Source organism: Struthio camelus, chromosome 4, assembly GCF_040807025.1.
Source record: "Struthio camelus isolate bStrCam1 chromosome 4, bStrCam1.hap1, whole genome shotgun sequence".
In the NCBI taxonomy this organism is placed as follows: domain Eukaryota; kingdom Metazoa; phylum Chordata; class Aves; order Struthioniformes; family Struthionidae; genus Struthio; species Struthio camelus.
In genome coordinates this window covers 25,965,696-25,992,553 of record NC_090945.1, presented here as the reverse complement: position 1 = coordinate 25,992,553, position 26,858 = coordinate 25,965,696, and the positions used below count along the sequence as shown (strand labels likewise).

The 26,858-nt window shown below is 39.8% G+C and overlaps 1 protein-coding gene across 10 annotated transcripts in view; it reads left to right on the top strand.

Moving 5' to 3' along the window:
- The first annotated feature begins 4,130 nt into the window (after nucleotides 1-4,130).
- NPNT (nephronectin) overlaps nucleotides 4,131-26,858 on the top strand; it is a 54,522-nt gene continuing 31,794 nt past the window's right edge. For 3 of the 10 annotated variants that reach the window (XR_011140883.1, XM_068941942.1, XM_068941939.1), the window contains exons 1-3: nucleotides 4,133-4,338; nucleotides 5,720-5,820; nucleotides 21,614-21,706. Coding sequence is in view for 7 of the 10 variants with exons in the window: in XM_068941942.1 (XP_068798043.1) it covers nucleotides 4,268-4,338; nucleotides 5,720-5,820; nucleotides 21,614-21,706 (265 nt within the window). In the remaining 3 variants the exon portion in view is untranslated. Of the gene's footprint in view, nucleotides 4,339-5,719; nucleotides 5,821-13,645; nucleotides 13,826-21,613; nucleotides 21,707-26,858 lie in introns of all 10 variants that reach the window. The other 7 variants (XM_068941943.1, XM_068941938.1, XM_068941944.1 and 4 more) reach the window with 5 other exon arrangements.

Here is a 26,858-nt window from a genome sequence, read left to right as displayed (position 1 = left end):
GTAATGTATTTGTGGTTAAGTTGCTTAGTCTTGATGGGGGTGAAATGCGTAGTCAAAAAGAAGGATGGATTTGTGGTTAAGTATTAAATTGGAAAACGAGATCTCTTTCCAGTTTGATGACAGATTTATTTGATTCGTGGCAAAAATCACTTTCTTTCCTTAATTTCTGCTTTTATAAAGTGAGGAGTCACAGTAAGTATTGCCTGGTTCAGCTGGATAGAAGGCTTAATTATTTAATATTCGTAATATGCTTTAAGAAAACAAGGAGGAAATTAATACAAAAAAAGGGAGATTTAATACTTTCCTCAAAGAAAAGTTAACCTGGCAGTAGATTGCCTCAAGGCAATAGCTGTTACTGATGTGATTATGTCCAATTTGCAGCCATCCTGCAGCAATGAAAATAAGGTGGGTTCTCTTGTGATTTTATGTGTATCTACCACTTGCATCTTTTCAGCTCTCTTTTTCTTAGTACTGCCTGTCCAGTCAATGCCAGAGAGTATTTCAGAAACTGTTTTTGATTTGGTTTTGCTTCTTTTTAGGAATGGTCTAAGAATGTCTTAGAGACCCGTATTTAGGTCTGTAGTTGAAGTGTTTCACTGCACCCATGTTGATAGTACTGAGACAGCCAGCTTGGATGCAGTCCTACTCCCCCAGCTGAAGTAAAAGTAAGTATTGCTGTTCAAGAAGAGCAGGGTCCCAAACATGTAAGTAACGTCTGCATATCACCAGAGAACTCTAAGTAAGCATTATTTAATTAGAACTTGTTTATATGCTTTCTTAATCGATGTTACACAGAATAACAGCTACGTATATTGCTCTCAACATTGATTATTTAACAGAGTTTAAGACTGTGCTGCAACGCTTTCGTAAAAATGCCAGCTACTATACTGAGCGGTATATTGAACACATTCCTGCATGATGCTTTATATAACTATACTGTGCCAAATGCCACACATTGTCATACTAACCATCCCAGAAGCAGCAGTTGTCATCACCGTCCTTACCCTCCCTGCTTTCTCCTCAGCAGCAGGAACAGCAAGCCCCACTCTTTAGAGCATTTCTCCACTCTCTGCTTTCTCATCACCAAAATTCAGGTTTATGTGTAGTCGTGTGTGTCTTTGTCACTCACAGTCTAGAATGCAGCAATATAACGCATGCCCAGGGCTTTATTCCCTGGGAAATTCTAGCAAATTCAGAACTTAACAGGTTTCCTGGTTGCACAAGCTACTAAAAGTATATCAAAGTCTTTCTCTGCTCTCAACATAGACTATCTTAATAAGTTTAGGGTCTTGGTTTTTGTGGAAGGATCTGAACTTGAGGTCAGGTTTTCCATGAGACTGAAAATCTGACATAAGGATCTTGACTGACAGCTTGGCTTCTTGGGCACAGGGAACACGAGTCGCTTGTGGTTTGAGATCACAGGATCTTTATGGGGGAATGGAGAAAAGCAAAAGAAGCATGGCAGAATGAAGATGGTTCACCATGCTTGTGCAAAATAAACAGCATTTATGGCAAATTTACCTTCTCATTTGCTGTTGCTGCATACTTCATATTTTAAGCTTTTCATACACAAGGGTACAGCATTACTGTTCTAAATACCCTATATCTTCCTCCATGTTTCTGCTTCACTCTTGCCAATTTGCAGCTAAAAACCTGACTATCAAGTTGCATTCAACCAGTGGTCTCTTTAGCATCTTAGAAAGAGCTTTGTGGACAATAGCTCTTTTGTCCATGCTCCCCTTCATCATCTCCGTGGTAGTTGGGTATATGCTAGTCATCCATTTGAGTGCTCGATGGACTGCTGCTGGGCTTTTATTACTAATATCTTGATGAGTGTCAGGTCAGTCCACTGTATGGCTTGGATATTTGCCAGGCTTTCATACTGCTTCGCTAAATGTAAGATACCAAAGCACTTCTAGTAATACATCTCCAACAACTTTTCCATCTCCTCTCCATCTTCTGTGGTGCACATCCACATAGCAGTGGGGTAGGGAAGACAGCTTTATACATCTTTCATTTGTTAGAGATCATTTGTGCTTGCTTACTCAGTTATCCTTTAGTGTCCTGGGTATGAGAAACTACCTCCTTTAAAAAAGTCCACTGACATTGATAGAGCATTTCCAAAATAAATGAGTTCTATAAGTGATTGGATATTCAGTCCCGTTGATGGGTATGGAGGTCCAATATATGATCTTTTAGTGACTGATTAACTGTTTTTTTCAGATGGATATTCCAAAACAAATTACAAAGGCAGCAGAAGTTAAACAAGCGCTGGCGGTCTTAATTAGATACCAGGTCTGCTCAGCACGCTAGTATGTGTTACGTGTTGTTCTGTATGTAACATACAAGTGTGCCCAACAGTATGCTAAGAAAGTCTTGAATTCTGAGTGCAGTCTGGAGAGATTAAGCAATTTTACTTTCATTTAGGAATATGCATGCTTTAAGAGAGACATGCTTTAAAGTGACTGTGTATCTAAGTAACACGATAGCATGAATTGGGATTGACCTTATGACATGTCCTTTTGGACATCAAAGGGAAAGAGTCAGGTTGCCCTGGACTTTTATTCACAATGGGAATTTGGCTGGCACCCATCCTGCAGTGTAATATGTGGACCTTGCCTATTTACAAGTTGTAGGGATGCAGCCACAGATGCTGTTCCCAGGGAGAAACCCCTGTAGCTATCACAATGGGATATCTCCCCCTTTGGCCGTAGCACCTTGACAATGACTCCATTATGTAAGGGCGCATATCTGAGTGAAAATAATGTTGCAGTTATTCAAGAGCTGGAAATTGCTCTGTATTTCAACAACGATCTAATCTGAGCCAGATGCTCTCCTATCTTCCCCAAATGCCACTATGACAATCGTCTTCAGTGTTGGTCATCAGCTTGTCCTGATGCAAATGAAGGGAACCAGCTCCTTGGTGCAATTTTTCTGCCTCAGTCCTCTGAGGGACTGAGCTTGTTTGTTACCTGAGCATAGGTAACAAGCACCTTGCAGAATCACAGCCTTGTAGGTTTTAGAATTTTTTCCTCTGTGTCTGACTAACGGACTGAAAGCTTAGCACATGGAAAGAAAGCGTAGTCCTGAGAAGATGGCAAAAGGAAGGGAAGCAGCCTTGGGAGGGGGCTTTCTGTAGTAGAGTCGTGCAAAAATCCTAAAACCACTCTGGTAGTGGTGTAATTTTATAGAGCTTACTGGTACCGCTTGATACCTTGTGCAAAAGGAATTGCCTTTGCTTAAATATTTGTAGAGTGTTTTGAAGGTGCAAAATGCTCTGAGCAAAACCACCAGCTCAAAATTAAAGCCTGGAGTCAAATTTCAGGAAGCTGGCGCTCAAATGCTGGCTTTGTACTGTAGCCCAAACCAGGAGATATTTGTTTTCTGGTTCTAAGCTATAGCCAGACTTTTGTAAGAAAAGCAGATGAGATTTAGCCTTGATTTAGGCTCAAATCAAAAGTAGTGCTGTAACCTAATCCAAGTTGTTGGCCCATTTGTCTGTAACTGTAGGGATCCCAGAGCAGCTTTGACGCTGAACTGGTGGCAGGCTGTTATTAAAACAGTGTCCCTTCAGTAAGTGCCAAAAGATGGAGTTCATAAAAATAATTGCCTCCTTTTAGCCTGTTCATGTAGGATGCAGCTGTAGTAATCGCTGTTGGTGAGCGGCACTGGGATATTGTTACATGTTGTACAGGTAAATGTTTAAACTTGTCACTTTTTTTCTTCTGGTCAAGGTCTAGGACGCCTTACGTCACACATGCCAACATCTGCGAGCTATTAATAGGAGCATTTGAGCCAGAAAAAAACCACGCACACCTTGTCCTTCTTTCGAAAAGCATTATTCAGGGAGAGAGGGTTTTGGCTGGGGAAAGAAGGCCACATCTAGACGCCGCTGGCTTTAGCTGCGGACTTGGTTCCTGGAGCGGGGTGGGTGGCCGTAACGCTTCGCGCAGCAGAGCTAGAAAAGTTTACTGGCCGCGAAGCTCGTCCTCGTCAGCGCCCCCGGACACCGCGGCGGCGGCGGGCGCCAGGTGCCCCAGGAGGCGCGGGCCGCCCTCGGGCGCCCCTGCCGGCTGCGGGCGGCGCCGCGCCTCCCCGGCGGCGCCTCCTCCGCCCGGCGCGGCGCGGCGCGCAGCGCAGGCAAGGAGGGCGGGCGGGCGGAGGGGCTCGCCGCCGCCGTCGCGGCGCTTCTCCTCTCGCCGGGCTCTCGGGCTTGGCGGCGGGCGGCGCCTCCGCCGGGCGCCTCTCAGCCGCCGCCGCCGCCGCCATGGAGCTCTGCCTGCGGCTGCTGCTGGCCTCCTGCCTCTGCCTGGGGGCGGCCGCCGAGTTTGACAGAAGGTAAGGGCCGGCTCCCCCCGCCACCGGCGGCGGGAAGCGGAGGTTTTTGCCGGGCGCTTCGCGGCTGCCGGGCTCCCAACCGCCGCGCGGCCGTTGGGGGCCGTTAACGGCCGCCGGGGGAGTGCGGGCGGGGCCCCGCGCTGCCCCCCGCTCCCCCCCTCCCCCGCCAGAAAAGGTGCCTGTGGGCATCGGCGGGGGCGCCGGCTCCCTTGGTGCCCCTGGCGGCGTTGGCGACGGACGGACGGACCCCCGTGGGGTCGGTCACGGGCGGCAGGACCCGGCGCGGGTCTCGCCTTTGGCCGTACGAACTAACTCGTGCGGTCTTTTACCCTCGGCGCCCTTTGCTTCTGCAGAGTAAGTGCCGCCGTTTGCAGGTTGTGCTTGTGTTTGTATTGCTCAGTAATGTAAACATGTTATTGTGTATAAAAAGTTTATGTGCTGTGGCAGGGTTGGGTTCCATAGAAATTAAAAATGGAGCGCTTCGTGAGTTATAAAAATAAAATTAGTTTATTGATGCCCCGAGGCACTTGAAACAAAATACGATGAAAATTGCAACTCAAGTTTTAACATGAAACAAGACGAAAATGAACGCTTGGAGAGCGTGTACCTAATGAGTAATGCTGAGCTGTGTCAGGTGTAGTGAGCTGCTGCAGTGCGAGCTGGAGAATCCTTCGCGTATACTGTAAGAGAAGGAGCGGACTTCCAGATGAAACGGTTCAGCGTGTGTGTAAATAATCCCTTCTCCAGAAATTTCTTTTTAGAATTTGTTCGCATAGGGTGCTTATTTTATCTTGTTGTTAAAAAGCATTAACAATTTTGTGGCAATGCGTTGTAATTGTTTAAGACTGCAATATCTGTTTCCTTTGGGACAAGGGAAGAATACAGTTCTCCTTTTGTATTGATATCCTGTCTAATAGGATAGGAAATTTTTGTTCTGATTTTCTTCCTTTAATGTTTCAGTGAGAAAATTCGGCCATATATCGTGAAATACATGAGTGCTGAAACTTTATGACAGTGGCTTATTGCACGTTATAAATTCTGTTTCAGACCTCTGAAATCAGCCAATGCTAACCTGGGAGTGGCGGTAGTGAGCACATTGCAAAGTATATCAGTTATTTTAGGCTTTAAAAAGTCATTCCAATAATCTTTTCCCCTCTTCCCCGTAGTCTTTTACATTTTCTGAGCTAAACACTGTATTAATTACAGGACTATTATAGATGCAGCTTATAGTAGCTATTTTTTTTTTTACCCATAAAAGGGTATATGTCTCTGTGCTAGTGAATTTTTTTGCTGTTTTTTGTCATTGTTTTTTCTTATGGTAGAATAATTTTAGCTACTTTCAAAATGTTTCACCAGACTTTTGTTGAATTGTCTCGTTCAGGTGGCCCAGACAAATAGCGTCCTCCACAGGACTCTGTCGGTTTGGAGGTAGAATCGACTGTTGCTGGGGCTGGGCCCGTTTATCTTGGGGGCAATGCCAACGTGAGTATCACTGCTGCTGGGGCTTCTAGTCACTCGTAGAAAAGGCTCGCACACACCTAATTATATCTTTCACACGTTCACACACATTCTTACAATGCAGGGCTTAGGCTTTTGCACGTGTGAGTCTGACTTGCTTAAAAGGATGTTGTCAGGTTTAAATTCAGTCTGTTATTAACAGTACTGTAAAAGATTGCAACTGAATAAGGTAAAATTTGGTTAAGGCAGTAAGAATTTGTTAATTTGATTTGTTTCAAATTCGTTGCATGGTCTGGTGTTATAGCCTGACGTAACACTGCAGTATGTAATGTTTCATGCGCTGCAGGACAGGAATGTTTACATTATTTAAAAAGTCAATGGAAATATTTCAGTTGGTATTAAGCTCAGAAGATTCTTTCAGTAATCCCAAACTAAGGGTGTAAATGAGCCTGACAGCATCCTTTTGTTGGGTCACACATCAAGAGAAACTTCTCTGAGATTCTCGCATCTTCTTAGAATTTTTGATATAATTTCAGGATAATCAAATAGTTCTTCCTCATTTAATACTTTTTCAAAAAATATTCGGTGCTGGCAGGTAGCGTTGTGTAGAAGTTACAGTTGTTAGGAGTGTCATAGAGACCTCAGCCTCTTAAAATTACAAACTTTATCCCTGGGAACCCTTGCTCATGTGCTTAACAGTACATACATGAGTGATTTCCTGTAAGTTTTTTTCAGGAATGAACCTGTAATTACCGGTTCTTAGCATTTTGATTTAGGTGCAAGTGTCTGTAAACTAGATTATTTTTTGCTAAGCCATTTTTAAAGTAAAACAGGAATTGAATACTGTTAGTTGCTTAGTCTGCAGGGCAGTGAAGGTAGACAAGAGACAGAGATAGCTTTGGAGATGCAACTGTAGACTCTAAGCAAAGGTTTTGTTCAAATCTGTAAACAGCATGACTGGCTCCTTCCTTCCCAAGTTTGTTAAAAGCACGCAGTGTTCAATAGACATGTGAAATGACTGGTGTGTGTATATATATATAAAGGTGGTGTAAAATACTTCCGGAGCATAGTATCCGCAGTCCTGTCTTTAGATTCAGAGTTCTCAGATTGGTATCTCTTAGCCCGTACCATGAATCATTTTGATTTTAGGGCTGTGGTTTGCAACAGAAACAGTCATTTCCCTGAGTTGAATGTTTGTAGAGAAGGAAGGAGGATGTGGAGTAGGTTGGTTGAGGTCTTTCCAGGGGCGATAGAAACTATGTCCATCTTTCGTAATACAGTTTTGCTTGAAAAATCTTTGAGCGTGTAAATGTTTAAGACTACAAAGACTGAACTGGCAAACATCAGTAATCTGCTCTGTGAAAAACATTCTCACTTTGTCCCTTTTCTTAGTCAAGTTGTCTCCTGTGTTGTGACCATAAGTTTCAGCTCGCTGATAGCATTTAGACTGCAGTCAATTGCTGTTATGTCTATCCTTTGATTTCTCACTATTACCAAGTTTGATTTGAGTTTGCAGTTTGCCAAGTTTATAGTCTGGGGAGGTGGCAGTCGCATAAAGTAAAATTAGCAAAAAAGGCATAACTAAAAGTTGAAAACGAAAACAATAATCAAAAAGTAAAAAAATTTTTTTGTTTTAGTCTTTGAATTTTGTCAGTGAAGCCATTTGGAGTGACTTAACCACTTTTTTCACATTCTGTAAGCATTCTTTTTTAAGGCAAGAGCTAGGTAAATTCTCATCTCCTCCCACTGCGTTTAAGTCCATTTTTCACAGCTTTGTTCCCCATTCACTTTTTCACGAAGTGCAGAGATGCATTTTATGTGGTCATCTCTAGTATTTGGGACCAGAGTTTCAAAGCAATGCAATTCTCACTGCGTTCTCAGTACCTTTTTTTTCCCAATTTTCCATACATCAGGTGCTGAGAATTTCAGAGTATCTGATTTAGAAGATTCTTGGACGTTTGGGTGAAGATCTTTTTAAAAACTTAGCAGCTCATTCTATTTTTGAAGTTGGAGCCAAACTGTTTTTAGAAAAACAAAGCAAGAAAATCTGCCCCAGTTGTGCGTGGTGAAAATTGCAGTCATGTCATATATAGTGGGAGATTACACTAAATGAGAATGAATCTTTCTAGTGCTGGAGCCAAGCAGCAAATCTGTAGTCAGTTCTCCACCTTGGGAACGTTGGCCTTCAGTACGAAGGATTAACCTGGCGCGGAAGGTGGCGTGCCTGGCCTCAAAGGAAACCTTCAGTGTTGCAGGGATATCAGTGAAAATTTTCTGAAAATCCAAGTACACAATTGTTTCTCCTGCTCTCTGTGGCAAAAACGAAACCTCTTAGTCCTGTCCCTGCAAAGGGTGGCACATGTACATGCCAGGCTTTCTTTACTAAATGTGTTTTCTTTATCACTTCTAGAATAAGTTATATTTATGCATGAAAATGAATATAGAGTCAGAATTTAAAATGAGTAGCGAGAGCCAGTTTACAAATGAGTCCAAAAAGGAGCTGCAAATATTCAGGCAGTAAGATCGTGCTGAGCTCTGTATTAGCAGACTTGAACTGCTGTACTCAAACTAAGTAGTTTAAACCATCCTTGCTATGTCTGTGATTGCTCCAGCACTTTTGGACTCTCCTGTTTAGTTATGCGTAATTTACTGTGAACGTACTCATCACCTCTGAATTTAGCTTACTGAGAACAAACGTAAGGTGGTGTGAACCAGCGAGTAGCAAGAATATAGGCCCAGATACATGACAGAGTTGCCTCAGTTTACAGAGTTACCACATGTCCTCTGAACCATGATGAGCCATGGACAAGTGATTGCAAACACACTCAGACACATTTCCTGCTGTCCAGCTGAGCTGTGCTGGCTGCTTTCCAAACACACGTGGACATGCCTCCTGCCCACAGCTATTGAGAAGGAAGTGTGTTAGCTTAAAGCAACTGTATGGTTTAAAGTAATGGTTTAACCATGAAGGAGAATTAAGCCAGTACTTGCCAGCTCTAACAGGGTAGGAATGTTGCTCAGCTGACAAGTGCTAACTCATTAAGCCATGGTAACTCCATTCTCATGATTGTCCATCCATAATCTGTTGCAAATGGAAACTGGACTGAGTTAGCCAGACTTGCTTTGGTGAAGTGCAGAGTGATTAATTTTATGTCACTTTGAGTAACATAGGAGTGTACATGTGGCATAACCATGCTTACTGCTGCTTAATAAGTCAGCATAACTCAGCTATCTTTTTCACTCGTATAAATGTCTAGGAAGAAGCTGAAATCAGACTTCTTTAATTTACACTTTTCCTTTGAAACATCACCTGTCTCCTGTTAATAAATTACAGCAGTCTAGACCTGTGCATGTAAGGAGGTGTAAGTAGGTCTGATTTCCGAAACCTTCAGTATCAGCTTTAACATTTCAGCTGGTGGAAGTATGCTCTGCACCGTGTCATAAAATTGCCCTCCCAAATGCTCTTCCCAGCTCCAGAAAATCTACTTAGAAGGTATCCCTCCCACTGCAGTAATCCCAGCGATTTTGAAGCAGGTTGGATTTTTTTAGTTCCTAACGGTTTATGAACACCAAAGTGAGATCCAAGTTTAGGCAGCTAAATCCGTTTTGAGAGTGGTGTAAATACAGCCATATTTTTAAACGTGCTAAACAAATATAACTGCAAATAAATGCATTGGCATTTCTAAGTCATTGTAAACTGAAAATCAGTCCACTCTTAATTAGTGGCCTAACTAGATTTAGGTGGATACATTCCATTATTAATATGACTAAGTAGCCTTTCTCAGGTTTTGATCTGGTATATAAACTAGGTTTATTGGTGTGTTAAAAGGCGAATTTGGAAGCAGCAGGTCTTAGTTCGTGTGAAGTAACATCATCATCAGTAGAGCTGATTCTGCGCATGGAACTCACAGGGTTGGGGCTTAAAAGTTAGATATTGCTAAGTTTCCCAGTTGAAATTAGTCCAAAAATCTCATATTATTGTCCTGTTTGTAGAATTTACTTGTGTCTTAGTAACTGTGAGTAATCCCCCAAAAGCTTACTTCTGTGAAAAAAAGCTATGCTAATAAAAGTGCCTGATGAGAGTTTTGTAAAAAGTACAACTATTGCCTTGGATTTTTATGCATTGTTGCTGTGCGCCCATCAAAATTATAGAGCGAATATCCACAATATGCTTTTAATTCATAAACTTCTCTTGCATTGTGAGGCACTGCATCTGTGGTACTGGGTGTGTTTTCCTGACACAGAACCCATTCTGTGCATTTTGAAGCGTACAGATGAGTAAGGCAAAACTGACCTGGGACGTTCATCATTTCATGTATCTCACAGAGGTGCACTTTTTCAGCCACTGGCAGAGAAACTTTGCCTTGGAAGGTTAATTCAACCTTTTTTTTTTTTAAATGTGTTGTTTAGCACCAATTTTTATGATTTGAAATATCTGAGGGAAGAGAATTTCCAGCAGAGGTAGGGCTGGAGCTCAGTTCTTTGTGAGCTAAATGAGAAATGACAGCTCCAGGGTAGAAGACATTGTGACCATTCCTGTGTTGTAGCTCTGGTCTAGGATACCAAGTGAGAGCACTTCCAGCTGAAGTGTATCTCATCCCCTTATAGAATATTCTCACAAACATTTCTTTAAGGATGACCGTCTCCCTAAGCCTTTCTCAAGGAAAGGATAATCTAGGCCTTTTTGTCCAAGGGTCTCTGCTAGGCCAGAGGTAGGCCAAACTGCATGCAAGTCCGTGAAACCAGTGCTGACTGACCCCAGCTGACAGTCTAGTGTACAGAAATCAGCTGTGATGAATATATACGCACATATTGAGCTCTGCAAACTGGTTAGCCTATCAGAAAACTAAAATACGGGAGAAGAGATGTGTTAATTTCATGCAGAAACTTAAATGTTCTGTGATGTTCTTTATTCTTCAGTATGAAAGTGGAAATTGTTCCTTTTACCTTCCAACAGGCTATGCTAGGGGTTATTTGAAAGATATTATTTCTTGCTTTGTGGACATATTTGCCCATATTCCAGCTGAGTTCCTTAAACATCATTCTTAGAACTAGTGGTCTATCTGCCTTTCTTCTAGCTAGCTTACAAATACCTTTTCACAAACAAAATACACCTGCTTTGTACTTGGCTGCGTGTCTGTTTGCAACTCATTTGTATGCTAGTTATACACAGACAAGCTACTCTGAAGATGTAGGCTGCCTTTTGCTTTGAAATTTCACCTGCCAAGAACTAAACTCATTTGAATACAGAAGAGCTGATAGCAAGAGATACTACTTTAATGTAGATTTAAAAGGTTAAGTTATGGTTTTTTTTTGAAGACAGGCAATAGAAAGCTGCTTGAATTTTCATTCTGGATTACAGTTTGGACAACTCCTTTGCTAGAGGCAATGGCAGCAATAGTTCATTTTGCTGCATTCACCTTTACAAAATAGAAGGTTGGATCTGCAGCTTCTGTGAATTGATGCTGGTCTCCTGTCAGATCCTCTGTTGGCATGAGTCTGCATGACTGTTGAAGTCGGCAGAGGTCTGCCTATTGAAGCACTCCCGAGAATTTGTCCAGTGGACAGAAAGTTAGATGAACAAGAGATGTTTATTGGGAGTAAAATCTCACTGGATTTTGTAAGTAGTGATGTTACTCGATTATTTCACTCATCTAAATGCTGAATTCTCCTTAAGTGGTAACCAAGTGTATAAGGTATGTCTTCAGAGGGGATTATGAAGATGAGTGTGCACTTTTAGGGTGTCTGTGTGTTGTAACTCAGTCTTGTTATTTCCCCGTGCTGAGGTTTCTGAGTGTTCTACCTAAGAAACAAAACCAGAATAGGTCAGCGAAGTAGTTTCCCCACCATCTTACAATAAAATCATGACAATTAGTTTTTAAAAGTGTAGGGACAGAGCAGTCAAGAAGTCGTACTGTGCAATAGCACATTAGTAAAAGTATAGTCGAATGATCATTTCACACCTCATCTTCGTATTGCATCAGTAAAAAATGTTCATCAAAGGCTGTCTGGTTAGCGTTTAGACTTAGCCAAACCTAGTAAAATGCATGCTATTTCAGGAGGTTCTTAGATGGACCTCCAAGAGAGAGGGGGAGCTTGTACAAGCTGACATAACAGATGCAGGCATAACTAAATGCTTTGCTGGAAATTGTGCATGCTGCTGCTTTCTTACAACAGCTGTGAAGAAACTTGCACAGTCTGTGCTGCTGCTCCTGTCCTCATGAGCTTAAAGACTGTATCTGTGCTGTGTATACTCTATTTACAGATATGCAAGGTGGTGGGAGGGGGGAAGGGATGGTTGTGCTCTCATTGATGCCTACAAGGAGATTTTATATAACCAACTGTAACGTTGATGGGAGTAAAAATCATCTCTCATACACCAATGGGAGAAGAGGCCCTGAGTTGTTTAGGACTTCTGTTTCTTGCACATAACAACGCTTTAAATGGAAATGGCAATTCTGTATAGTCCAAGATGCACAAATCTTTAGCAAAATAAAACCATAATTTTGTCCATAACGAGCCATGAAAATACTGGCTTCTGGGAGTTTGACCCATTGGCAGAAACCTCCTTAAAGTCAGTAATAGTTTTTGCTAGTAAATTTGTGGTTGCAAGAATAGAGCCTACCTGAATGCGTTGTGTTGACAATGTTAATGAATATGGATATGCAGCATATCTGGCTGTTAAAACATAACAAATGTCTTTGTGCATTTTCATGTATTCTTCAGAGAAAAGACACTTTATACAGAATTGCAATACTGCTTTAATATTGCCATGCAAAAAAGAATATGAGGTTTTGCTATTTTTATTCAATTACTTTTTTTTCAATTCAGAAGCTTTACAGTTCTAAAGAAGCTATAAAAATATGACTTTACTATCTTAAAGATACAGTATCCTTCCCACTCCCTCATTGTACCCTTCCTGCACTTCATATGTAGGAGAATAGTTTTGCAGTCCAGTTTTTCCCATGAAAAGCTTACCAGTAACGTGGTTTGACCATTTACAACTGTAGTATAGTCATTCTTGGAGCTTTTCTCAAAGCCCAGCAACAACTTGGGCTTTGGAACACTCCCTCCAGTGGGCTTCTGGAACAACCACTAAGAGACGTTCTGGTTAAAACTGATTTAAACTGGTGTGAGTTGCAAGCAAAGCAAACCCTTAAGTGTTGGTCACCTAATACCTACAATACAAAGAACTGCTTTTGCTGAAGTCCCAGCCTTTTATAGTAAGGTTGTGTAGCTTAACAGTCTGTGCTGCTAACATTCATTTTATTAGCAAATAAATTGGTTTAATATGAGCCCAAAACATAGATCTGTTTGCATCTTGTTTTACTTTCGTATTCAGTTGCATGTGCTAGTAAGAGCTGAGGTGGTCTCTAAGCATTAGTGTTAGTTTAGTCGGCATTCACAATTTAAACATTACAAAATGATTATTAAATTTATATGCCAGCATCTTTATTGGTTGCAGATATTCAGATACTTAACAATGCATGTAATTTTAATTACTCTCAAATTAGCATCCAGATGCTAACCATTTACGTTTGCTTTATAGAGATGCAGCATTAAAAATATGTTTATTTAAATGAAAGGATACTGTCTCTTTAAGAAAAGCTTTTCTGTTCTATTGATGAAAATATTGCACTTAAACCATGAAACATGAGAATTTTTACAACTGTGTACCATATGAAATGTGACAAAGTGTAGCTCCTTAGTTGATTGAATAAGAATAGCATCTCGTCATGATATTTAACTACTCTTATGTATCAGAACGTTTGCTAAATCTCATAAAGAAATACTGATGTACAGTATTTCTGTTTTAAAATGTGTACCAGAATTTTTTTTTTTTTTTCAGAAAGGCTCTGAATGTTGAATGTGTGTAAGTCTCCAGGAATGTAACAAGTTGATAAAAACCCCAGCCAAGTCCATCCTCCTTACAGGAAAAAAAAAATGGAATTTCTTTTTTTGGATATTTGTTTTGCAGCTTTCTACGTCTTAAGGCAGAGAATAGCCAGCCTAAGGTGCCAGCCCAAAGGTTAGCTGAACATATTTCTTGAAATAATTTTGGCAAGATTGTGGCTTGGAGTTATGGCCTCTAAGTCATAAGTTTATAAGTTTACATGAAAACTATAATATATGACAAGAAGAAGTTCTTTTTTTTTTTAATTATCTGGTTTGGGGAAGATGAGGGGGGAAGAAATTTACAGGGCTGTTCTATTCTGTTCACCTATCTAATGAAAGATACATGCTTATCATCTGAAATATTGCGCTTTTCCCTTTTGCTTTTCCTTTATCTTTTTTTCCCCCTTAAGCCCTAAGAAATATTTTTCTTTCCTGCAAATCGTTTATGCTGCCAGCACCGCATTTACAAGCTGACAGAGTTAAGAGACCTGATTTTACTTTCAAGGTGTTGAACCATGTGCAGTGGGAGATTTGTTTGGGATAGCTGAAGCACTTATTGCCCCCAGTTGTCTGCTTTGCAACTCTACTACAGCTTGTCATTCTAAAAACAGGGAAACTTTACAGCCCCTGATCTACAGCACCGTATAATCTGGCATATTAAAGCACGATGAAATCAACACCAGTTCGCATTAGTATTCGAGGTTATAGTCTGCTGTTGCTTAGGAATTGATATGTCTTGTTTAGTTATCCCTGTGGTGGGAACGCTGGTCATCAGAAGGGGAGCAAAGCAATCAGCTTTTCATCTTTGCATTAAATTCAGCTTTGTCACTGCGGTGCAGAATTTATTTCACTGAAGCCGGTGGGTATTATATGTTATAAAGAAGATAGTAATAGGGCCCAGTTTCTGTTCTGCCACCGTACCTAGTGGCACTCATGCTAGGCTGCTTCTACCAGCTGGAATTCAGGAGACATGTAGAAAGATGCAGGTAGCAAACATGCATCGGAGGTGATAAAGCTCTATTCGTTAAGTGATTGTCATGAACCACTCAAAGTGCAAATATGAAAAGCTTGAGAAAACATGAAATGTTTCTTGCTTGTCCAGAGAAGAATTCTAATTCTGCATATTTCCTGGATGAAATTGTCACTGATTTTTTAAAAGTGTGCATAAGCATCTGATTACCTTTCACTGACCTCATTAAATCCTATTGATTTCAGTGCTACCTGAGCTTATGTTTAAAGTTGTGCGTGCTTTAAAGAGTTGTTCTGTCTGAATAGTAAGGCATTCTTGAACTAGGATCTGGATTTGCATATGCAGTTTAGAAACACATTTGGCAGCAGTCATAGTCAAGCAAAGAATTCACTGCAATGAGTAGCCTCCGCTCCCCCCCCCCCCCCCCGTTGGCATTTATCATGTTAATGTGCTATTACCACATTCATATGTGCAAATTGAGTAACTGATTTACCCAGGCAAATGTGGTAGTTGTGCATGTAAAATTAGGAGCTGCTTACTTAATGCTACTGTGTATTCTAGGTAGAAGCTTATGAGTGCACTTTGACAATATTCGTTATAATGAATGCTACAGATAAGTGCAAATCGTTTTTGAAAAAAGACTTAGTCACTAGATACTACCATTTTATCTGATGATGCTGTCAGTCTTTAGCTACAGCAGTTGGTCAAGGACATTTGTCTTTCAAAAAATGAAGGAATGTTCTGCCTATCAAATTATCTGAAAATTAATGCCCAGTTGCCCTCATCAGGCTTACTGAAGTCTACCGAGATGCGTGTTGTGACTTCCGGTACACTTATTTGGGAAACAAAGTTATTTTTTCAGGAGTAATTTTGTAATTTGAGTTATAGGTTATGTCATGCTTTTACCACCTACTGCGTGGTAGGTTCAACTTTATGCGTTATCCTGCATTCGTATGTGGTTGAGCAAAAAAGAAAAATTTGAAAGATGTGCAGCACTTTATTTTGCAAGTTAGCTAGTACTTGGAGAATCTCTAGATAAAAATAATTGTGAATAAGGCAGATTTTTGTTATTTTACTGAGTGTGTTGTTATGACATGTTGTTACTTACATCTGTAGGATTGCCAAGTATAAATAGAAATAGGCAGATGTTTCACAGCCAAGTTGGCTTTGAGGAGAAAAGATATAGAACTTCAGGTTATGGTCTGTTAGGCTGCAGGAAAGAGGGAGACTGAGGTGAAGGAGGCTACATAAAAGACAACTTGCTGCACCAACAAGCAAGTCTAGATAATAAAGTTGGCGCTGTGGTGTAAAAGGATCCGGTAAAGGTTTGTGAAGCTGTCTGTAATAGTATGTAATAATCTCTGTCCTGATGCATAAATTACTTCCTGTGTTTGGATAAAGTGAATTTTAAAGAGCTGCGATTTAGGGACGGAATGAATGAGTGGCTGTATGTTATGTAGGGAGAGGGGTTGGAAGCAAGGCCGTTTGGGCAGACGGTCAGCACAGTCAGTTTCAGAAACGGGTGTTCCTATGGATATTTTTAGACTTCAGAGAGGCGAAAATAGAAGTTCAAGGGCAGGTTGAACATCTGCAATCTGTCGTTTTGAGACAGATTTGAGTGGGGGATGCAGAAAGAGCGACTAAACTTTGAGGGCAGCTTTTTTCAGTTGAACCCTCTTGTGGATCTCGTGTAAGAAAGCAAGTACATGGAATACAAAATAGCTTTATTAAGAAGTAGAAATTGAGAGAAGAGACAAAGCAGAGAAAAAGATGCAAGATCTGGGTATGTCCTCAAGGAATTATGCTCAAGGCTGAATTGACAGAAGACATAGCTGGAATTATTGGAGAACCAAATAAGAATTACATTAGTAGAGATACCCCACTAGCAAGCAGTGGAATATCCATCGTTGGCCACAGTTAAAAAAGAGCGTTTAGGTGGGCAGGCAGTGCAGTAATCTAATTAGGACTCCACCAAACAGTGCGTGGTAATCAAACAGTAAATCATTAAGGTTAAAATTTTAGATGGGAATAGAGGTGACAGCACATGGTAGTGGCTGATGCCCTCAAAAGGTAGGCAGTTTAGCACAATTGAACTGACAAAAGCCTGAGGGGAGCTTCCAGAGTAGTTTTGAGGGGATTGTGTGGAGGGAGAAAATACAGGTGAAATGGAAGGAAAAAAAAACTCAACCCATTTGTAGACCCACAATGAATTAATTGAATGAATTTTTCATTCGATTGAATTTATGCAGCAATTAAACAACAGTAATTCAGAACGATTTAGTCATGCTTAGGCAGCATCAGCTGTTAGTAGTGGCTGGATGGGTGGCTTTTAGCTTTTACACAAGTTAACACAGGCTGACAGTGTGTGTTTTTTACTACAACTTCTCTTTCTCCCACACTTGAAAAAACCCTAACTCAAACCACTCTCTTTCTCATGTTTCAATTCCCTGTATTATTTTTACAGGAAATTTAATTTGTCCTGAAGTTTAAGTGAAACTTAAAATGTGGTATTTATCATCTTATTTTGGGGGAAAAGGGAGTTCTTGCCAATCTTCAAAATAGGTACTCTGTTACGTTTATGGCCGAATAAAAAGCTGTATACCTCCGTAAGTCCCATTGAAGTCAGTGGGAATAAGAGAGAGGGCATCTCTTTGCATCTGTCCTAGAGTAATAATTTAAAAAAAGCAGACAGGAATGAATGATCATGAGATCAGTGTTTATTTTCTCATATCTCCTGAATGAACTGGGCATCAAGTGAAATGGGAAGCTTAGCTGTAGGTTAGTTTATGGCCTAGATAGATAAGTAGCAGTTGACTAATTAGCAGGATAGCTGTGCTTAGAATAGCCTTCTGTTTTAATCTGCTTCACTATACTATGAGGATGCCTATTTCAGTCCTTTCAGAAAGGAATCCTGGGAGAAATTATAGCTTTTTGTCGACGTTAATACAACAGTAAATAAGGAATCTTCTGTTTGGTGGCAAGCTAGTCTCTAGAACAAGTGTACTTAGGTGCTCTTAACTTTTATTTATACAAAATTACTCTATAAAGAGTAGAAAGTTTGTTTCTTTTTGGCAACCTTCCCAGACTCTTGGCTTTTGAACTTCATTGTCTTAAGACAATGTCATAAGTCTGTAAGAGTGTGACTTTTTCAGTCTGGTGTCACTCTCCAGTGTCTACATTTCTTCCTTGTCTAGTTAAAAAAAAAAAAAGTGTCATGTAGCAGTCAAAAGTCCCTACGTGGACTAGGCTTATTTCAGTCATTTTTAAACAGTCGTCGTAAATGTGAGTTGTTCTGAGGGAAATTATGTTCCATTTGTTTTATTATGGTTGGTTGTGGGGGAGCTTTTTTATTGTCAGGATGCAGAGAATATTAATTGGGAGACATTTTCTTTCATTTACTTACTAATTGTATTAAGAAGTGAATATACTCAGTGTGTTCATATGAGAGCCAGGAGTGTTTGGAATTTTGTAAGAAAATAAGTTGAGTGGAAAATTAAACGAAAAACCCACTGAAATCAACAGACGAAATTTAACCCTCGCCACGCAGTCTAGAGACATGCCGAATGACTGAAATAACTGCCTGCTATTAAAAAGCTGGAATTCAGGGTCAAGTTTATTTTTATACCCAGATGTCATTGTTGATCTTACTCACATGGAACCCTTTAGAAGGCAGGAGTGTATCTTTGCTGCCACTTAGGTTCTGCACCTCTTTCACCTGTTCATTATCCACACAGCATGTGTGAGGTCACTCCTGGAGGTCCAGCGTGGAGTGAATCTATTAGTCCCTTTGGCAAGGAAAGCCAGCTGAGAAGAAAGGATTATTTGCATCCTGGAGATGACGGAATGTGAGCTAGGCCACCTCTCTGGGCCTGGCAGAGGTGCAGTGGAAAAGGCAATATAGATGTAGCCAGTGGAATGCAAGCCACGTGCACAGACTTGGCTGAACGCGACGTATTACTTAAAAATCCTGAGCACCCTACAAATCTTCATTAAAACAAATGGGAAGACATACCCATTGCTCGGTGAGAGTGGCTTGGTTCCTGATAGGAAATGATATAAAATGCGTTTGTAGTGTTAGCAGAATTACAGATGTTGTGAAGCTTACTGCTAAATGCTTCTCTTTTTTTGTATATTAATTCTCAGTCATAACACTGTATTGAATTTCAGCTGTTATGTATAAATAAGATACAGAATATTTAAGTAGCTGAGATACACAGACTACGTTCTATGTTCTTTGTTGTTTGGCAGCAAATATGGGTTTCCAAATACCCGCTTAATGTGCAAAATGACATTTTATATTATCTTTGACTTTATGGGCACTGGTTTTCCAGGAAACTTTCACAGAAAGTTCATTAATCATAAAAGCAGGGATTCTTAAGCGGTAGACTTTTGAGGCACTGAAGTCTCCTTCACTGGAGACTTTTGAAAACAGGCAAAAGATACATCTGTGATGCAACTTAAGTGCACTGAATTATATTTTAGTACTTGGGAGACGGCCTAAATCAAGACTTAACCTTTCTCTTGTCCTTTACCTGTATACCATACAAGACACCAAATGACTGCAGGTGTACTATGGGGCTAAGTTGATTGAGGTGTATGGGACTAGGTCATTTCTTCTTTCATTTTTTCTCATTTCTTCAATTCAAAGACTGAATGAAGTTGGTTCAATTGTCTTCATTTTGCCATCATCACCCCCAAGCTGGAGTTTTGCCTATGGAGTTAAGAGTCGCAGTGTATAATGAGGTCTTATGTAGCAAAGATCTTTTTTTCCTGTTTGTGACAGTGATTAAAAAGAGAGGAGGTTATCGTGTTCTAGTGGAAGACTCTGGAAGTTTTTCATGAGGCATCAGCTGCTTTTCAATCAAATCTATGCAGTCATTGCTCAGGGGCATGCTTTTTGAAACATTCTTTTTAGTAGTCTAAGCAGCCCCTTCCCCAACAAAATGAAAGATATTTCTGTAATTCTGAATGCTTTCTTTGTTTCCGGGCGATGTTTATAGGGAAAGCATCTTGCATTAACTAAAAACACCTGTCTGTATTGCCTTTTAAAATATAAAAAGAAAGTTTTAGGAAAGAGACTGCACCAGCTTGTTAGGAGGAGCCATCAAGAGCAGTGCCATGCATTAAAAAGAAGGTCTCATATTCTCAGAGAGTACACTGGCCATATACATAAAATGTACATACATATATGTACAGAAAGATGTCCTGATAGTAGAGGGCAAACTCAGTCCTAAAACTTAAATGGAACAACCTCTTTCTATGCTACAGTTCCTTCCGTGGATGCAGTTATGGGAATTGCTAATTCTGAATTCTTTGAATCTTATGAAAAAGGTTGTAGAACATCAGAGATGTAATTGCATATTTCTTTCCCAACCAAAAGAAAAACTAATCTCTTATTTGAATTTTAATTTTATTTACTTCAGCCCTGTAGAACAACTTGTGCTAGAATGCAGGCTCCATTTGTGAGTGCCTTCTGACAGATTTCACTTAAATTAGATCCTTAATACATCCAGTTTTATGATATAGACGGCTGTCAGAGTCGTTAAAATTACAGCTGAATTTAGTTAGTTACTTCACAATTTCCAAATGATACCATTGTTTTACAAAATGAACTTAAAGCAAGGATAAATAATAAATCCTAACTGCAGGGTATCCAAGTTATGCCACTCTCTGATTTCTCTCTGGTTTTTATCTGTCTTGCTTAAACGGTAAGCTCACCAGCATTTTACGTCAGCATTTTGTCATATATCATGATAAGCATCAGTTTAGAGCATAGTAAATATTTCAGTTTTCCAGTAGGCTAAAACAATATGTTCAGTAATAGGAAGACTCTATAATAAAAATATGTGGCAATGTCTATTTAAAATTGTTTCAACTGTGAAATGTTTTCCAGAGTTATGCAGGATTCTTAGCACTCTGAAAATATTCCTATTAGCTAATTGTAGGTCAGTTGGAATAAATTCTTGAACTTATGTTTCTTCAAAAGCAATGTTTGTTTTATTATTGAAGTTTTGGACTTGGAATTGTATTTCTTCAAAAGTAATTTCTTATTGAAGTTTTAAAAGCTTGTTTTATGCATTTGATTTGTGTTTGAAGTAAGAGAGGCACCAAAAATGGCTTCATAACTATTATTTCTTAGAGTTCTGTAGTTATGCTCCAATTGGGGAATTAGAAATTACTTGGCAAGTTCGGTTCTGGAAGCAGAATAGAACATCACATTCTTCAGCTATATTTGTACAGCAGTTTTGAAGATATATACTTGAAATGTTCTGAATAGAAGTGTCTTGGACGGGTGCAGTGATAAAGTAGCATATTGCAGTGTTACTTTTGCTTTTACCCACTCCTTTTTTCCAGAAAGGAAAAAATAAATGTCATTCCCATGCCAGAATCCCAGCACCTGAAAGGGATACATTCAGCCAGAACATTTCCTAATGGGGGGTAAAAAATGTCATTGTCTTAAAATATAGTAGAGGAAATCTGTGAACGGTAGGAACTGTGTTGCTGCTTATCAGTGATTGAACTATGGCTTTGTTCATATGTCAGCTATGGCACGGATGGATGTACACGTTTCCTATAGAGGTAGGGCATGTTCCAGCCGTACCAAACTTATGAGACCTGAAGCATAGTACTTATATAGATAGAGTTAGAGGAGGCCTGCTGTGTGCTTGCTGATCAGGTACTGCAAGCGTTTAATATTCCAGAAACAGCACAGTGTACTATTATACAGAAATAGAATACTGGTGGATGGCTCATTCTTTCCATGTGTATTGGGGTGGTGCCTATTTTTGAAAGTGTACCTGTTGTTTGAACAGTACTATTTGAAACATGTAACAATGCTTAAGGGAGGAACGTAGTACCACTTACGTGTTAGGTTTTTGTCATTAATTTGAAAGTAATGTGCCATCAGCCATGACAAGAATAGAAGAGTAATGAGTGTTTTTCCATTTGCAGCTATATGCCAGCCAGGATGCAAACATGGTGAATGCATTGGACCAAACAAGTGTAAGTGCCACCCAGGATACACTGGAAAAACCTGCAACCAAGGTAAATCTAGGAAAGAGAACTTCTTTGTGAAATCACAAGAAGTATTTTGCAACTCAAAAAGAAGTGCTAATTGTGTCTTGCCTAGGAATGTTAATTTCCTCTTACGTTGCTAATTCTTCACAAGTGTGTAGTATTCATCGCAAGGTTGTGTATGTTGCCTGCAGTCATAGGTAATGAACTGAAATACCAGGTCTTTTCCTGCTGCAGCTATTTCAATATTGAGATTTACATTTGTAGGGAGAATGACATCTCCAGTGGACTGATACAAGGAGAATATTTGCTTTCATTCAGAAGTAGTCAATGGGATTCGTGTGAAGTATGTATTTACATGCTTTTCTGAATCCGGATTAAATAATTTAAATCTTGTGGTTAGGATTGCTATTTCATAGCTGAGTAACAATTCTTAGGTTTGGATAGTGAAGTAATATATGTTTAATTAGAAACAATTTCATTCCTGCACTCTTCTTTCTGTGTTTGTAATGTTGAATGAGTTAGCTAGCAAAAAGTTGTAATGTGTAAATTAAAAGTTGGAAAGGTGAAGTGTTCTCTTAATAAATTATCATAGGTAGCTTTCTTTTTTTTTTTCTGCCAAAACTTGACCTCCAAAACATGTAGTGATATAAAGAACGTACAGTATAAAACAGAATTATAATACAGAGTTTATTAGCTTTTGATGCCTAAGACATGTTCACATATAGAGATGTCCCATTAAGGCTGTTTTCTTTCCAGTAGTCCCAGCATACAGAAAACGTTCATAAATGTTTTCTGAGAATGCTGAGGAAGTATGACAGACAAATCTGCCAAAGTTAGAGCTAAGCTGCTATCTAAAAATGTATTCTCTGGTGTTTTTTCCTAACCTTCTTTTGACACGTTGATTTTGAAGTGAATTATTTTCTTTAAAATATATAAATATTTATTTTCAGATTTGCTAATCCATCCCAAAATGATATGGAAATAAATGTTGTGTTTTTCAGTTTTGTTTTGTGTCTCACTCTGTCATCTCTCAAATTATCCTTTCTCCTTTTCCCTTCACTCTGGACTGTCTTATTCTACACCTGTTTTGGTCAGTCTGGAACTTTTCTAGAAAATAGTTCAGCGAACTAACGGTTGTTACACGTATATGCAACAGTTATATACATTAATTACTGTAATAATATCAAATATATGTTGTGCAAATTGCTGAATACTGCAGTGTCTAGAACTAAACAATTCACTTTCAAAGAAGTGCTGAAGAGGGAAAAAGAACATGGTGGAAAATGATTAAAGTCAACCTTTTAGGCAGTATTGACCAAACGTTCTTGCGTGGTGTCAGTGACAAAGTTGCCATGGCAGATGTGCCTGAGTTGCCTGCAGACCGTAGTGGCCAAAACGTACATCGTTTTAAGTGATTAGAGCTATATCTGTGCTACCTTATATGCTGAGACCCTCGAGCTGTTCCTAGGGTCAGGGTGTGCACCCTTGCCATGTGCTAATGCCACGTTAGGATGAGATCTGAATGTTCATGGTTCATGCAGAGCCCTGCTTTTGCTGGAAGGAAATCTAGATGTATGGGTGGGAAGAGAGCCACAGCATGGTCCAGCCATCCCCCATCTCAAGTACAGAGATTACATTAGATCTGTGGGGCATCCCATGAAGCACACTTACCATACAGGATAAGTGCAGCCTATATTATATCTTAATATATAGCAGCTGTCCTGTTCAATCCATCGGAGATCTTTCTTGCTTCTGTTCTAGAATAATAGTTAGTGTTAGTAATAACAGAAAGTAATGGTGCTGGCAGAAGAGACATTGGAGTCCCCTTGCAGAAGTGGAAGTCTTTCTGGGCTGCGTGAATGGTACTGGGCTGTGAAGCGTGCTTGGATTCCTGGTGAAAGGCGTTCTTTGAGTACGAGTGCTGTTAAATAAGCTTTACATCTCATCTGTTTAGGGACCCTGTGGATCAAACCGTATTCCATGGATCAGGCCAAGACAGCAACCCAGCTTCGCAGCTGAACTGTTGAACTTCAATTGTGTGATGATGCCTGGACGTTAGTCCTTTTCCAGGGGCGCTGTAGTGCCAGTGGCAAGCTAGACCTTGCTTTAGGTCACTCACAGAAAGCAGGATTAGCTGATGCTCTCTCTCTCTTACTATATCTCTAGCACCAGCAACTAAATTGCAGTGGCTTTGCACAGGAGGTAACCATGTGCTCTCCTAAATGCATTCAAATCTCACTAGTGATTTAGCTCTTTGAGCCCAAGTTTACAGCTGCAACCAGTTAAAAAAAATTACTGAGTGTTCTGAAAGAAAGTACCTTTTTGCCAGTTCTCTAATTCATGGTGATCACAGTGTAACTTCAAATTCTTTCAAAATGTGTGTATCAGAAAACTGATACTTGCTCTTCAATAAAATCTGTGTTCACTGACAAATACAAATAGTTGAAAACTTACAGTTTTTGCTAGTTGTCTAAAGTGTATGCAGGTTGCATTCTGTGGCTGGGAAAGGTTGACTTCACATAAAAGAGTATATGCCATCTCTCCTGTAACTTGTTATCTTGTTACCTACTCTTGTTCCAGGAACATCTTGTGAAAGTTTACTTCTGTCTCTTTTTGTAAGGCAGTTCTTGTCAGCACCTGATTATTTTTTCTTTTTTGATGATAAAGTAATGTATATTAGAAAGATTTGTTCATTTTGGTTTTTATTATGCCTTCTTTCCATCCTGTGAAGATGAGCAACCATATAGAAGTCTACCTGGTCAGAACAGTGCACCACTTCTTTTGTGCCCCCTGGATCATCAGGCAGCAAATGTACCTTCAAGGGATGAGATGATCCTTTATTTCAGATGGCTGCACGGCTTGAGACAGTGATGCAATGTCTTGCAGAGGGGTTGGACTAGAGGACTGATGGCTGCACTGTGAAAGCTGAGCCTGCAGTGTCATTGGCATGCAGAGCAAATAGCTGATTGTATTTCCTAGATACTGTGTGCCTATATTCTGGAAAGACTTGACATCCGCAGAACTTACTGTTGTACCTTGCTGTTATTTTTTCAGGGCTTGCATGGCTTTTTATTTATTTTTAAGTTCCTTTCTAAACTGAGAGCAAAGGAAGTTGCCTATCAGGTTAGATAAAGACAAAACTGTAATTCACAGAAAGCTGAAAGTTGAAGAAAATGAGGATTGCTCACTTCTGGATCTGGCAGCTGTTGGTTTATCAGATCTAAGTACTGTGAAGAAAATTTGTATGGTGATACAAATCTGCTCGATAAACAAGTTTAATGTGGTTGTGTGAACACAACTGAGAATGAAAGCTGATCTACTTTGTATAGCGTAGGTGGTAACAGCTTAATTTTTAACTTAGTTTCTGGTCAGTGGCTTTCTATTACCTCAGTCTGGGTAAATTTGGTATTGAATACTTGACCTTTGTGTTGCTTGATCCAAGTTAGTTAGTAGGCAGAAAGGACTTGAGCGCTGGAGTCGTCTGTGGAAGCTAATTAAAGAAAACCGCACAGTGTACTGCATCATCCTAGGAAAAACGCACTCCATTGTTAGGTGCGCACAAACATCAGTCATTACCCAAGATCATGTGAGATCCACGCAGTAGTCAAAGAAGTCACATCCGGTTTTGCCAGCATGCTGCTGTTGTCCTTCCCTTGCATGCACATTTTCATTGCTTTTCTTTTAAAATAAAATACTTGTGCTCAGCAACCTGCACGTATGTTACAGGCCTACTTTCCTTAGTACCTAAAGCTTTCAGCCTGCTTTCATATACAGTACTATCTTATGTTATTTTGAAGTTAAGGATGCTCATTTTGCATTGACTGTATAATTGTAGGCAACATTTGAATTTAAGTGATTGAGCAGTGAAATTATCAATTTCAAAATAGTGAATGGACATTTGTAAAGTTCTTAGTAGTGCTGTGCTTTATAGTTTAAGTTCCAATGTAAGATTCTAAGTCACTAGAAGGAATGATGATACTCTATTACAACAAAAAAAGGATGTAAAAGTGTTACTACCTTTTGAGTTCATACTCTTTAGTTTTCCTTTTTTGGAGGAAACTTCTGCTGTTTCCTTCTTTCCTCTTTTGATGCGTAGACATTTATACTGAGATCCTTCTATAGATGGCTTTTGAAATACACGCTTGATATCTTTGGGTAAGTAACCTGACCTTTTTTAAACCAACATATGTTTAAGAGGTATGTTGCTATAGTTGACTTGTTAACTGCTAACATTAGCCTGAACCTGTTCTTGAAAAAACAGGCCTTACTTAAAGAACAAAAGAGACACATCTGAAGCCAATATATTACATTAACAGCGAGACGGTTTCAATGCTTCCCCAGTCCACATGCAGTACATTCGGACTCTTCTGAGGAAAGTACGCTGTTATAGATTATGGGAGCGTGGAGGTAGGTAGGTAAAGAGAGCTGTCAGCCTATTGATGCAGGGCTTTACGAAGAACCAGTAAGACCTGCCAGTAATCATACAATATGCCTCCTAGGAAACGGAGTGTTGCTTGTTGTGTGGTTTCTGAGGATTTGCCTGTCTGCGCTGATGAAAACGAGAACCAGAGAAGCTGCATTTGGGGGAAAATAAAATAAGATGACCTGAGCTGTGTGCTTTAACTTATCTAACCTGTTTGGAGGCTGGCTTTGCTTTTAAGCAGCCAAGGTATTCCTAATCCTTGTTTTCCTAAAGAGTAGCATTCATTCTGACTCCCTAAGGTTAAAAACGTCTTTCTCTTAATAGCTAATGTCAAAGGCAAAAGTGAAATTGCGTGACACATGAGTTGTAGATTTGAATGGAGCTGTGCTAATAGCCTGTTTCTGATGCCTTGTGACCTTAGCTTTCTGTTCTGTTAGCCCAGAGAAAGAATGGACTGTTTAAAGATGCAGGCATTTTACTCGCAGCATGATTTTTTTAAGATTTGAATCAGAGAAGTCAAACACTGATGTGACAGTATTTATTCACAGACAGAAATAGAATAAAGTGGATACAATAGAAATAAGTAAATACAGTCAAAATTCAACAAACAAGGTGTGTGGTATGATACACTAATACAGTTCATTGCATCTGCTGTTTAAGAGGTTAGTGTCAGTGTATGTTACTGATAGACATCTATTCATCAACACTAAAGCTTTCATTTCTGTACTAAAAATATTTTGTACCAAATGGTGGTGT